At 43.3% G+C, this 15,000-nt stretch overlaps 1 protein-coding gene across 1 annotated transcript in view; it reads right to left on the bottom strand.

Moving 5' to 3' along the window:
* Positions 1-5,328: 5,328 nt before the first annotated feature.
* mfsd1l (major facilitator superfamily domain containing 1-like) overlaps positions 5,329-15,000 on the bottom strand; it is a 20,607-nt gene continuing 10,935 nt past the window's right edge. The window contains exons 10-13 of the mRNA XM_037536997.1: positions 14,581-14,718; positions 13,644-13,783; positions 10,233-10,344; positions 5,329-6,464 (exon numbers count right to left, since the gene is read on the bottom strand). Coding sequence (XP_037392894.1) covers positions 6,321-6,464; positions 10,233-10,344; positions 13,644-13,783; positions 14,581-14,718 — 534 coding nt within the window. The 3' untranslated portion in view covers positions 5,329-6,320. The remainder of the gene's footprint in view (positions 6,465-10,232; positions 10,345-13,643; positions 13,784-14,580; positions 14,719-15,000) is intronic.

Here is a 15,000-nt window from a genome sequence, read left to right as displayed (position 1 = left end):
CGGGGAAACTCCAGGTCTACAGGAGTCAGACGGTAATCAGATAATGGGGAAACTCCAGGTCTACATGAGTCAGACAGTAATCAGATAACGGGGAAACTCCAGGTCTACAGGAGTCAGACGGTAATCAGATAATGGGGAAACTCCAGGTCTACAGGAGTCAGACAGTAATCAGATAATGGGGAAACTCCAGGTCTACAGGAGTCAGACAGTAATCAGATAATGGGGAAACTCCAGGTCTACAGGAGTCAGACAGTAATCAGATAACGGGGAAACTCCAGGTCTACATGAGTCAGACAGTAATCAGATAATGGGGAAACTCCAGGTCTACATGAGTCAGACAGTAATCAGATAATGGGGAAACTCCAGGTCTACAGGAGTCAGACAGTAATCAGATAATGGGGAAACTCCAGGTCTACATGAGTCAGACAGTAATCAGATAACGGGGAAACTCCAGGTCTACATGAGTCAGACAGTAATCAGATAATGGGGAAACTCCAGGTCTACATGAATCAGACAGTAATCAGATAATGGGGAAACTCCAGGTCTACAGGAGTCAGACAGTAATCAGATAATGGGGAAACTCCAGGTCTACATGAATCAGACAGTAATCAGATAATGGAGAAACTCCAGGTCTACATGAGTCAGACAGTAATCAGATAATGGAGAAACTCCAGGTCTACAGGAGTCAGACAGTAATCAGATAATGGAGAAACTCCAGGTCTACATGAATCAGACAGTACTCAGATAATGGGGAAACTCCAGGTCTACATGAATCAGACAGTAATCAGATAATGGGGAAACTCCGAGTCTACATGAGTCAGACAGTAATCAGATAATGGGGAAACTCCAGGTCCACATGAGTCAGACAGTAATCAGATAATGGGGAAACTCCAGGTCTACAGGAGTCAGACAGTAATCAGATAATGGGGAAACTCCAGGTCTACAGGAGTCAGACAGTAATCAGATAATGGGGAAACACCAGGTCCACATGAGTCAGACAGTAATCAGATAATGGGGAAACTCCAGGTCTACATGAGTCAGACAGTAATCAGATAATGGGGAAACTCCAGGTCTACAGGAGTCAGACAGTAATCAGATAATGGGGAAACTCCAGGTCTACATGAGTCAGACAGTAATCAGATAATGGGGAAACTCTAGGTCCACATGAGTCAGACAGTAATCAGATAACGGGGAAACTCCAGGTCTACAGGAGTCAGACAGTAATCAGATAACGGGGAAACTCCAGGTCTACAGGAGTCAGACAGTAATCAGATAATGGGGAAACTCCAGGTCCACATGAGTCAGACAGTAATCAGATAATGGGGAAACTCCAGGTCTACAGGAGTCAGACAGTAATCAGATAATGGGGAAACTCCAGGTCCACATGAGTCAGACAGTAATCAGATAATGGGGAAACTCCAGGTCTACAGGAGTCAGACAGTAATCAGATAATGGGGAAACTCCAGGTCTACAGGAGTCAGACAGTAATCAGATAATGGGGAATCTCCAGGTCTACAGGAGTCAGACAGTAATCAGATAATGGGGAAACTCCAGGTCTACAGGAGTCAGACAGTAATCAGATAATGGGGAAACTCCAGGTCTACACGAGTCAGACAGTAATCAGATAATGGGGAAACTCCAGGTCTACAGGAGTCAGACAGTAATCAGATAATGGGGAAACTCCAGGTCTACAGGAGTCAGACAGTAATTAGATAATAGGGAAACTCCAGGTCTACAGGAGTCAGACAGTAATCAGATAATGGGGAAACTCCAGGTCTACATGAGTCAGACAGTAATCAGATAATGGGGAAACTCCAGGTCTACATGAGTCAGACAGTAATCAGATAACGGGGAAACTCCAGGTCTACAGGAGTCAGACAGTAATCAGATAATGGGGAAACTCCAGGTCCACATGAGTCAGACAGTAATCAGATCTCTGCTTAAGACCAGCCAATAAGCTCACAGAAGAAGATACATGGTAAACGTAGCGTAAAACTACATTCCGTCTTGTTTTTTAAAGATCGCACCGCTTTACCTGAAAATATGAACAAACATCATCTAAAAAATAAAGAATATTTAAATCCTTTATCTCGTGTTTGGTTTCAGCGCCGCTCCAACAGTGTTTTGCTGCGACATCCACCGTCTGATCTCGTGCAAATCCAAAAGAAATCAGAGTAAAAGTTCACAGCACTGAGAAACCTGATCACTGAGCTCAAAGCCAGCCTCTTTATCAGATTCTTAATCAGATTTCTAGATCGTAGTGTGGTGTTCACACAACTGTTTGAATAATCGTTCCTGCTTTAAAGTTGCTGCTTCAGCCGCTTTCAGAGGAACAGTTTTCATTCCACCCCTCAAAGCTGTCAGTATCTGAGAGAGCGAGAGCTCACCGGAGTCAGCGTTTGTGGTAAAACCTTTACAGAGCTTACAGACCCGGCGCCCCCTGCTGGAATGTACACAAATGTATTGGTCTTTGCCAATTAGTTTAATCTTAGGGAGCTGTTTGAACATCTCCTGCTAATCCAGCATTTTGGTAAGTTATTTTAACCTGTTCATTGATTTATCGCTCTGTAGACGTTGGCTGACGTAACTGAAGGAATTTTTCCGAAAATCATTTATATCCTTTATTTAGTCTGGACTCCCACGTTGTTGTGTGTTTGGATCTCCAACAGTTCTGGATGAATTTCAGTCTGGGCAACTATGACAAAGATAAAGTGGCTCTCGTTCCTGGTGCTGAAGTGATACGAACGCCTGTGTTTCTGAGGTTAGTAACTGTCCGAAAGGCAATAGCGGAACTTGTTTACCAGAGTTCACTCACTTCTGTTTCCTGTGAAAAGGGCCTTTTGTACAGGACTCTTTATTAGATGATGGCATAAACGTACCCGACGGCCCACAAAGCTTTTCTCTGGATTGGAACATCTACAGTAGAAAGACTAGATGTTGGAACTACATGCCATTACTCTTTCTGATCACCGGCAATCTGAGATGATCCCTCGTGGACTTCCCTTCCTTTGGACACAACAGCCCTGGTTTTAAACACAAATGGGAAGCAACGTTGAACAAATGCTCATTTGATCTCACCCTGCTGCTGAGGAAGCTAAAATTCAGACGGCCTCTTTGAAGGACATTGTGGAGATGGAGGCCAAAATTCCCTGTACTTACCTACAGAATCCAAACAGGTTCTGTGTCTGCATAGGAAACTTAGGGAGGATATCGAGAAGCTCGCTGTGTCTCTGAGGCAGTCTGAGATAATCAGATTCAAAAGGGATCAGGCTGATTATAAAGAGGGACAGTATATTCCTGGACTCATCGCTCTTCTTGCTCTTCAAATGTGAATAAACAATCCAGGACAGTGGCTTTCGGTTTACCAAGTAGTCAGGATGAAGATGGTGAGACCGAACGTTCCAACAACGACCTCTCCGGTTTCTGTGAAGGTCCTTCCCGTCCAGCCCCTCCAAATTCAGGCATAAAACACGGAGAAGGAGGAAAAAGAGCAGCCAGAGGTCCAAATGGAACTCATCAACAGAGCCAATCCCACCGTCCGCAAACACGGAGATCGACCAGGATGACCAATTGAGGAAAGCAGTTAGTAACATCTCAGGTTCTCCTCCTTCTGAGGCTTGTTAACGCTTTCTAAAGGCCTCTCTTTCGTCCCTGTTCACTCAGCCTGGGAGTTTCTGAGAAAAGTGGGCTTTTTCAATTTGAGAATCGGCATTTGAAAGTTCTGAAATCAGATTAGCTCTACAGCAGGAGGAACCTCCTGTAGTGAAGACGACTGCGCTGCTTCTGCTATAATTTCAGCTGATGCTCCTTTCAGACCCAAGCCTACATCTTTCCCTAACATAACTGCAACATAATCCACTGAAATTATACAACCCCATTGTGCAAAATGTAAATAAGGTTTTAAAAAAAAATTAAACTGAGAAATTTTACCTTTTTTTGAACAATATTTGCCCATTTTGATTTAATGCCTACAACACGTTCCAAAAAAGTTGGGACAGGGTCTGTTTACCACTGAGCTTCATCACCTCGTCTTTAACAGCTCTGTCAGTGTTTGGGAACTGAGGAGACGCTGCTGTAGCTCTGACAGTGAAATGTTTTCTGGTCTTGTTTGATTCAGGATTTCAGCTGATCATCAGTTTCAGGAGCTCATTTGTCTTATTTTTCATTTCATAATACGCCAAATGTTCTCAGTGGTCTGGACAGCAGGCAGGTCAGTTTAGGACCTGGACTCTTTTAATATGGAGCAGTGCTGCTGTAATACAGTCAGAATGTGGTTTGACATCATCTTGCTGAAATAATCAAGGCCTTCCCTGAAAAAGACGTCGTCTGGACGGCAGCAGATTTTGATAAAACATGTTTATATCATTCAGCTTTAATGGAGCCTTCACAGATGAGCAGGTCACCCATGCCATGCGCACTAATGCCCCCGAAACCATCATGAATACTGGCTTTAGAACTGAGCACTGATAACAAGCTGAGTGGTCTTCAGCCCGGAGGACACAGTGTCCATGATTTCCTAAAGAATTTCAGATGTTGATTCGTCGGACCGCCGGACACTTTTCCACCTCCCCTCAGTCCAATGTTAATAAAAGGTGATGAGTGTAAATAAGAAGGTGGAACAGAAGCTCAGCTTACAGGACAAATGTTTATTATCAGTATATAAAAAAATCATAATAGGGTTTAAAACATGCAGATGAGTTCAGTCACAGCTCAACAGAGAACTTTAACCTCAGCTCAAAAGATGAAATGAGATTCAGTTCAACACACTTTTCCCACTGCTTGACTAGAGCTTATAATAATAGTAATAATAATAATAATAATAATAATAATAATAATTTGGTAACTCCCGTGACCACTGAGGCATGTTGTCACATCAAACACTAGTGAAGTCAAATCTGTATTATGCCAATAATTCAACCCTGTGTTAGAGGGGAATGCCACAGACTTTCAAAATCTCTGCTTAATAAACTGTTAAGACGTAAACAGAGCGGTTCTGAGCGGTTTGGTGTGAAACGCTCGGTTCTAGATAACCTTACCGAGTCAGAGCTCCTCACAGTGGTGGTGATGGGAACCAGACGTCCCTCTAAAAGCTCCTACAGAAAGTTCCTCCATGAACTGGTTCTGAATTCACTGCCTGATGACTGAGATGCTGTTTTATGAGAGTTTAGAGAACTTCAACTCCATTCATGGTGGAGGGAGACATGCAGGGCGCTGTGCGGCAAAATAGTCCCCAAAGAAAACTCATTATTCCAGATTTTCCACTGTTTTCCATCATCAACATTCCGTATAAGCTCAGAAGACTCGTGTAGGTTCTCTGGAGGTTCTGGATGGTAAATAAAGTGTCTATATCTGTGTTGTAGTCATGGAGACGCCTGGTTCCCATCACCACCACTGTAAAGACGTCTGAACCGTTTCACACCAAACCCTCTGTTTACACCTCACACACTGAACTATGAAGAAATCCAACCCCAACACCACCGAACACTGTAGACCAATCAGAAATACCCTCACCTGATCCCCACATACGACTATATATAAAACATTTATATAAAAGGCAGAACATCCGTCTGAGCACATGCACATATCTGCGGCATTGATCCTGACCGAGGGAGCGTCGCCACGATCGCCTGTGGCATCATCCTCAACACTTCTCTCTGAGCAGAAACACAGCCCAGCAAAAGTTTGGGGACACTTTTCTTTTACCACGTAATGTTTGATTTCCAAATCCACTTTTAATTTAAAAGCCCCTATTAAAGCTGCTTAAGGTTTGAGTGCTGATGAGAAAACTGGGCGTGGCCTTTGGCTTTATTCCCAATGCGGGACCTTTATCAGCCGTTCCTTCAGTTTCACAGGCTTAACGTAATAGTCTATATATAATACTAAGACAAACCAGCTCCGTTTGATATGACGGTCAGTTACTGCAAAGGAAACATGATCAGCTCTATTAAAACCATTTTTGAAAGCTAGGTGTTCCCAGACTTCTGACACGCTGTGTATACAGTTCTGTGTAAAAGTTTAGGCACCCCCTGGTCAATGGACAATTACTGTTTATTTGCCGAATTTAACGAATTGGAAAAATTTAAACAAAAATGTGTCCTGCGCAAAAGTTTTACTTTCAAATTCAGCAAAGAAACAGTAACTGTGCGTTTAAATGTGCAGCAGCGTGTCTCTGAAGAGGAGGCAGAACTTCTTTACACTTAAAATCAATCAAACGTCATTTGATCAAACGGACGGCTGAGTGTGAATCTGCTCTGGGCAACAGCGGTGAGCTCAGAGTGTTTTTCCCTTTCGCATCCATTCCCTGCTGGAGCGAGTGATGTTCAGGATGCGTTGATGGAGCTGGAGGTGTTGACCCCGTCTTCCTCTCCTTCATCCTCTCCCTCGTTCACCAGCGGCTCCGTGTCCGTCTGCACCTCGGCGTTCTGCACCGCTGATCGCTTCGTCGTCCGGTTCAGAGTTCCTCCCTGCACACAGCACAGCGTTAGATCTGTCAGCACAGCTTCAGTACCGGAGACAGGGTCGTGCAGCAGGAGCAGCATTATATTACAGCAGAACCATTTTACCACAACATGGCATTACAGTATATTCATCTACTTCTTGCTATATCACTAATTATTAGGGGTGGAACAAAAGAGTAAAACAATATAATTAAGCAATAGAACCTTATGATGTTATTGGTGATAACTCCCTCCTCGAGTGCTCTGCTGCTTTAATACAGCAGTTAAATAAATACAGTAAGAAATGAATAAACTGGCCGTGAACGCGGCGTTTAATATGTTTTAATGTTCAGTTCCTTCCTCCTAATTATAGCTCCTTAACGAGCAGCTCGTCAGAGTAACGAGCTCCGCCCACTCGCTGCTCAGCCGGCAGTTCGTTCTCCAGCTCCTTACACTAAATTCCCAAACTGTCGTCACCACTGAGCAGCTTTTCAGTCGGCAGCTGTGACAGAAGAACAGCTGAACAACCTGGAATCAGCCAGAAATGAACCCAACATCATTCGCCAGACGTGTCTGATCTTCAGAGTCGGACCAAATCAGACTGAGCCGTAAAACTGACCCAATATCAGGTTCAGCTCAGTTTGGTCAGTTTCTCCAGATCAGTATTAATGTTGTTTTGTTCCAGCCGGTCTGTGAAGCTTCTTACAGCCCGTTTAGTTTGGCGAATGGTGTTGGGTTCATTTCTGGCTGATTCCAGGTTGTTCAGCTGTTCTTCTGTCACAGCTGCCGACTGAAAAGCTGCTCAGTGGTGACGACGGTTTGGGAATTTAGCGTCGTCTCGTCTTCAGAGTCGGACCAAATCGGCTGTCGGTCAGATGTGGTCTTAACAGTGTCCATTTTCTGTTTGTGGCAAAGTGAGAAGTGAAAATGTTCAGATGGCTCGAGCGTCTCCTACAGCTGTCAGAGTCGTTGCTTAGCAACAGCGTATCAGTGGAGTGACAGTGTTTGTGATAAACCTGTGATGTTATGGTGAAATAACAGCAGTTAGAACAGCTCTCAACTAATCAGCTCGCGCAGCCGGAACTCACTGCTGTATAATACTGTAGTATTCTGGGTGTGGAAAAACATCAAAACAGCAGCAGAAATTCTGATATTTTTATTATTTAATTATAGGTGTCTTTAACCGGTTATTAAGCCCACTGTCATCCCGAGTTCACATTAGCAGGTGACAGGTGACGAGTCATTTCCAGCGGTTCTATGCAAAAGTTGGTCAGATTCCATGTTGTTGATTTTGAGTGAAAATAAGTGAACACATCCTTTACAGAGACAGTAAATATGCCATTTTTCTGCTAATTTTACAGCACAATTTCTGTTTATTTGCTGAGTTTAGAAAATTACTGAAATACTAACACACTGTAAGGAATCAAACAAAATATAAAGCGTCATAAAATGTCTCCTGTGCAAAAGTTATGTTAAATTCAGCAAATAAACAGGAAAGATTTGGAAATGAACGCCGGCTCGATTTTCTGTGCTGTACAGATGCGTTAAAAAGTCAGGCTGACCAATCAGAGCTCCACTGTCTACGATACAACTCAAACAGATGTGCGTCAAGGCTGAGATGCATCCTAGTCTATTCACAGCCACGAAGATCCGCAAACTCTCGGATTCTCTCGCCGATGAGCGCTGCTTTCTCTACGGGGTTTTTGTAGTTGGTTATGTTAAAACACATTTACCGGAAAGGGAAGACGGTCAATGTCTTCCTGCCGTTCGCTCCTTTTTAATTAGAAGAGCAGGAAGCAGAAGCAGAGCCTCGAATTCCCCGTCTATGTACGAAAATACCTCCAGAATGGCTCATTATGCAGCTTCAGCTCCTGCATGAGGAAGTGTGGGTGTGGGTGTCTCTTCTGTGGACTGGGGTGAAGCCAGTGTGTGCACCGTTAAGAAAAATGATGAACTACTTGACATTGTAACAATACAAGAACCCCGTTGGGTGCTATATAGAACCATTTTCAAAAAGATTCTTATGGAACCATCTACAGCGCGTTCCCCATCAATCTGAAGAACCATGATGTTGCATCATGAATGATTTGATGAACCCTTGAAGAACCACCTTTTTTAGAGTGTATAAGATTAAGTGACCCTCATTCGTCCCACAACGGGGAAATTTCACCTCCGCATTTAACCGTGCAGTGAAACACCACACACACACACGTTTGATGAGACACGGGAGCTCATTCAGCTCAAGACTCACTCTACTGAAATGACCACAGAGCGCCACAGGAGGTCATTCTTACCTGTGGCCATCAAACTCTATAACTCCTCCCTGTGTGGATCATCTACGCAAAACTCAATACAACACAGTTCATATGTGTAATAATAATAATAATAATAATAATAATAATATTATTATTATTAATAATAATAATAGTAATAATAATAATAACTATGTGCAAAAACTCAGAGGGACAATAATTTGAACTGCTTTATACTAGATGATCATATTTATTATTACAGTCGCCGCCACTTTACTGTGTTCCTAAGAACTTAAATCTCATGTACTTATTGCAATTTTTCTCTTTATCTTTGTTTTAAATGATTAAAGTGTTTATTCTTTTACATAGATGGTTGTGACTGTAACAGCAATTTCCCTCTGGGATCAATAAAGGATTCTGATTCTGATTCACACTAGTGAGCACACTAGTGAGCGGTGGGCAGCCCTATCCACAGCTCCCGTGGAGCAGTTGGGGGTTAGGTGTTTTGCTCAAGGAGACCTCAGTGATGTGCTGTCAGCTCTGGGGATCGAACCGGCGACCTTCCGGTCACGAGGCTGGATCCCTGAAAGCCCACGACTGCTCAATATAACCCCAATTTTGCAGGCATCAAACTCAAAATGAGTGAATATTTGCAGAAAACAATAAAGTTTATCCGTTTGAACATTAAATATCTCGTCTTTGTAGTGAATTCAATTGAATATCGGTTGAAAAGGATTTGCAAATCATCGTATTCTGAATTATTTATGTTTTACACAACGTCCCAACTTCACTGGAATTGGGGTTGTAGAGTCACTGTCTTTACTAAAGAATGATCCCCTTCTTCCCGTGCTTTCAGATTGTTTTGGTCAAACCTTTAGATTAGACAGATGCAGCATTTACATTCTGGTGCCTCAGGCACCGTTTAAGGTGGAACGGGGGAAATCTGAACAAGAAGCTGGCGAATGAGAAGCGACTTCAGCCTCGTAAAAAGTCGAACATTGAGAGACATTTACAAGAAACTGTTCTAATTCTGAGGAAAAGTTTCCTGCTGGAGATGCGAGAAAAGCAGCTATAGCTGAGCTGAAGCTTAAAGCTGAGCAGAGTCGGTGTTTGCATTTTATATTTTTAGCCTAAAATAGTTCATCAGCACACACGGACAGACTTACAGCCAAGATGTTAAAATGGACATAAACTATTGTGGCTCTCAAGCTGCACTGATCTTAGGTGAAAAGATAAAACAGCTGACCTTAACATTTGGGTCATGACCCCTGGTTTAGACAAAACCACAACAAACGGCCTTCACTGTGCATTAAAATGTGGGTTTCCATAGAAAATCAACAAAACATGGAATTTGACCAAAACTTCCCACATCACTGTACTGCCTGTGACTGTCAGTGCTTCCCCATTACGTCATTAACAAACCAGCTACACCCCTGAAAAACGAATAAATCTGGAAAAAGAGAGACGATACTGCGGAGAGATGGAGCTAAACTAACAGCTCTGCTACTCAGCGATGTTACTGCCCATTCCTGTGTGTAAGTACCTGTCTGTGATCCACTATGTTCAGTACAGCTGAGGTGACGATGCAGCTGATTGTATTCGCCAGCATGAAGATCATCATCCGCTGCCAGCGCCACACAGGAATCTTAGCATCACTGCAATACACAAACACACAGACTGTAATACACTACAGGAAGCGTAGGGGGGCGATACGGCTTCTACTGTTTCATTTAAAAAGCTCTATAATGTTCATATGATCCATACAGTCGCTCTGACAGACTGTAATACACTACAGGAAGCGTAGGGGGCGATACGGCTTCTACTGTTTCATTTAAAAAGCTCTGTAATGTTCATATGATCCACACAGTCGCTCTGACAGACTGTAATACACTACAGGAAGCGTAGGGGGCGATACGGCTTCTACTGTTTCATTTAAAAAGCTCTATAATGTTCATATGATCCACACAGTCGCTCTGACAGACTGTAATACACTACAGGAAGCGTAGGGGGCGATACGGCTTCTACTGTTTCATTTAAAAAGCTCTATAATGTTCATATGATCCACACAGTCGCTCTGACAGACTGTAATACACTACAGGAAGCGTAGGGGGGCGATACGGCTTCTACTGTTTCATTTAAAAAGCTCTATAATACTCATATGATCCACACAGTCGCTCTGACAGACTGTAATACACTACAGGAAGCGTAGGGGGCGATACGGCTTCTACTGTTTCATTTAAAAAGCTCTATAATGTTCATATGATCCACACAGTCGCTCTGACAGACTGTAATACACTACAGGAAGCGTAGGGGGCGATACGGCTTCTACTGTTTCATTTAAAAAGCTCTATAATGTTCATATGATCCACACAGTCGCTCTGACAGACTGTAATACACTACAGGAAGCGTAGGGGGCGATACGGCTTCTACTGTTTCATTTAAAAAGCTCTATAATGTTCATATGATCCACACAGTCGCTCTGACAGACTGTAATACACTACAGGAAGCGTAGGGGGCGATACGGCTTCTACTGTTTCATTTAAAAAGCTCTATAATGTTCATATGATCCACGCAGTCGCTCTGACAGACTGTAATACACTACAGGAAGTGTAGGGGGCGATACGGCTTCTACTGTTTCATTTAAAAAGCTCTATAATACTCATATGATCCACACAGTCGCTCTGACAGACTGTAATACACTACAGGAAGCGTAGGGGGCGATACGGCTTCTACTGTTTCATTTAAAAAGCTCTATAATGTTCATATGATCCACACAGTCGCTCTGACAGACTGTAATACACTACAGGAAGCGTAGGGGGCGATACGGCTTCTACTGTTTCATTTAAAAAGCTCTATAATGTTCATATGATCCACACAGTCGCTCTGACAGACTGTAATACACTACAGGAAGCGTAGGGGGCGATACGGCTTCTACTGTTTCATTTAAAAAGCTCTATAATGTTCATATGATCCACACAGTCGCTCTGACAGACTGTAATACACTACAGGAAGCGTAGGGGGCGATACGGCTTCTACTGTTTCCTTTAAAAAGCTCTATAATGTTCATATGATCCACACAGTCGCTCTGACAGACTGTAATACACTACAGGAAGCGTAGGGGGCGATACGGCTTCTACTGTTTCATTTAAAAAGCTCTATAATGTTCATATGATCCACACAGTCGCTCTGACAGACTGTAATACACTACAGGAAGCGTAGGGGGCGATACGGCTTCTACTGTTTCGTTTAAAAAGCTCTATAATGTTCATATGATCCACACAGTCGCTCTGACAGACTGTAATACACTACAGGAAGCGTAGGGGGCGATACGGCTTCTACTGTTTCATTTAAAAAGCTCTATAATGTTCATATGATCCACACAGTCGCTGTGACAGACTGTAATACACTACAGGAAGCGTAGGGGGCGATACGGCTTCTACCGTTTCATTTAAAAAGCTCTATAATGTTCATATGATCCACACAGTCGCTCTGACAGACTGTAATACACTACAGGAAGCGTAGGGGGCGATACGGCTTCTACTGTTTCATTTAAAAAGCTCTATAATGTTCAAATGATCCACACAGTCGCTCTGACAGACTGTAATACACTACAGGAAGCGTAGGGGGCGATACAGCTTCTACTGCTTCATTTAAAAAGCTCTATAATGTTCATATGATCCACACAGTCGCTCTGACAGACTGTAATACACTACAGGAAGCGTAGGGGGCGATACGGCTTCTACCGTTTCATTTAAAAAGCTCTATAATGTTCATATGATCCACACAGTCGCTCTGACAGACTGTAATACACTACAGGAAGCGTAGGGGGCGATACGGCTTCTACTGTTTCATTTAAAAAGCTCTATAATGTTCATATGATCCACACAGTCGCTCTGACAGACTGTAATACACTACAGGAAGCGTAGGGGGCGATACGGCTTCTACTGTTTCATTTAAAAAGCTCTATAATGATCATATGATCCACACAGTCGCTCTGACAGACTGTAATACACTACAGGAAGCGTAGGGGGCGATACGGCTTCTACTGTTTCATTTAAAAAGCTCTATAATGTTCATATGATCCACACAGTCGCTCTGACAGACTGTAATACACTACAGGAAGCGTAGGGGGCGATACGGCTTCTACTGTTTCATTTAAAAAGCTCTATAATGATCATATGATCCACACAGTCGCTCTGACAGACTGTAATACACTACAGGAAGCGTAGGGGGCGATACGGCTTCTACTGTTTCATTTAAAAAGCTCTATAATGTTCATATGATCCACACAGTCGCTCTGACAGACTGTAATACACTACAGGAAGCGTAGGGGGCGATACGGCTTCTACCGTTTCATTTAAAAAGCTCTATAATGTTCATATGATCCACACAGTCGCTCTGACAGACTGTAATACACTACAGGAAGCGTAGGGGGCGATACGGCTTCTACTGTTTCATTTAAAAAGCTCTATAATGTTCATATGATCCACACAGTCGCTCTGACAGACTGTAATACACTACAGGAAGCGTAGGGGGCGATACGGCTTCTACTGTTTCATTTAAAAAGCTCTATAATGATCATATGATCCACACAGTCGCTCTGACAGACTGTAATACAGTACAGGAAGCGTAGGGGGCGATACGGCTTCTACTGTTTCATTTAAAAAGCTCTATAATGTTCATATGATCCACACAGTCGCTCTGACAGACTGTAATACACTACAGGAAGCGTAGGGGGTGATACGGCTTCTACTGTTTCATTTAAAAAGCTCTATAATGTTCATATGATCCACACAGTCGCTCTGACAGACTGTAATACACTACAGGAAGCGTAGGGGGCGATACGGCTTCTACTGTTTCATTTAAAAAGCTCTATAATGTTCATATGATCCACACAGTCGCTCTGACAGACTGTAATACACTTTTGTCCCGGCTGTAGGTGAGTGGGTGTTACCTGTTCTTGGTGCCCAGGATCTGCCCCACAATCAGGTTAGAGACTCCGATGCCGATCATCTGCACTGAAGTGGCCAAACCCATCGCAGTGCCCAAAGTGGCCTGAGGGACCACCAGGGGGATGGAGGGCCACATACTCGCCTACAACATTCACACACAGATAAAGGCTGACTGTTAGAACCACTACCGTTCTTATACCACACCGTGCGCACCATGTTTACACAACCAAAACAAACTCGTATGGGTAACCAGTGTATTGGTACACAAACACACAAACACATCTTGCTTATACACCAATTCTGGCTTCAATCAATTCATTTCCATAGTTCACAGTAAGTCGTGCTGCGTCCTAAACCACATCAACAAGCCTGCAGGACAGTTCTGAAGACCCGGATGTGGTTTGTGAGGAGTTTCGAGGATTTTTTTACAGAAACGTTTTGTCTGACTAGAGATTTCTAGCGATCATTAGCCACATTAGATTTACTTCAGCCACCCCAGCGTGAAAACTTTTTTGCCCCACCATAATACAGACAGCAAAAACAACACACGTCAAAGAAGTTCGATAAATGTTTACATTCATTTCTGAACTTCACGTATTGGTACTGGCCAACTCTTCATAAACGTGCTGAAAGATACGAGCTGGAAACAGACTAGGCTGTAACGTCGGCTGAGTTGAGGTGAGATAAGTGAGTTTTTCTCCGTGTAAATCTCATCCCACAGATCACCTACTGTGTGTTTCTGCATGACTGCAGTCATTGATATAGTAATTAAAGCTGTAATGGTAAAGTGCTGTGGGACAGTGCTGGGAGTGACCAAGTGCTGCTGCACGCCGACACAATGTCATGAAAAAACAACCTTTCAGTATTTTCCAACACATCCAGTGATTAGAGGCCTCGTGTGTGTGTGTGTGAGAGTGTGAGTGTGTGTCTGAGACTCACAGCTGCGAATGAGTAGGTGATTCCAAGCCAGATGGTGCAGACAAGTGGAGCAACGAAGGTGAAGGCCAACAGCCCGAACACCGGCAACGTCAGTACCGCACACAGCACAGCAAACACACCGCGCAGACCCACGTAATCCTATAACACACACACACACACACACACACACACAGTGGGCCCCACATCATTACATTTAAGCCACAATAAACATCTGATCATATAATGTATTATCACAACCTTAAACCACACTATTACATTCACAATATCACACTGCATATATTACATTTGACATTGCGTCACAAAGTGTGTGTGTGTGTGTGTGTGTGTCTGCGCGTCTGTGCGTGTGTGTCTGCGCGTCTGTGTGTGTGTGTGCGCGCGTTTAGTTGATGATATTAAAAGGAGAATAAGTCATTTTAAAGC

Source organism: Pygocentrus nattereri, chromosome 3 (genome assembly GCF_015220715.1).
Source record: "Pygocentrus nattereri isolate fPygNat1 chromosome 3, fPygNat1.pri, whole genome shotgun sequence".
NCBI classification, from domain to species: domain Eukaryota; kingdom Metazoa; phylum Chordata; class Actinopteri; order Characiformes; family Serrasalmidae; genus Pygocentrus; species Pygocentrus nattereri.
Note: the sequence above shows the minus strand (reverse complement) of the source record. Positions and strands in the feature narration are given on the sequence as shown.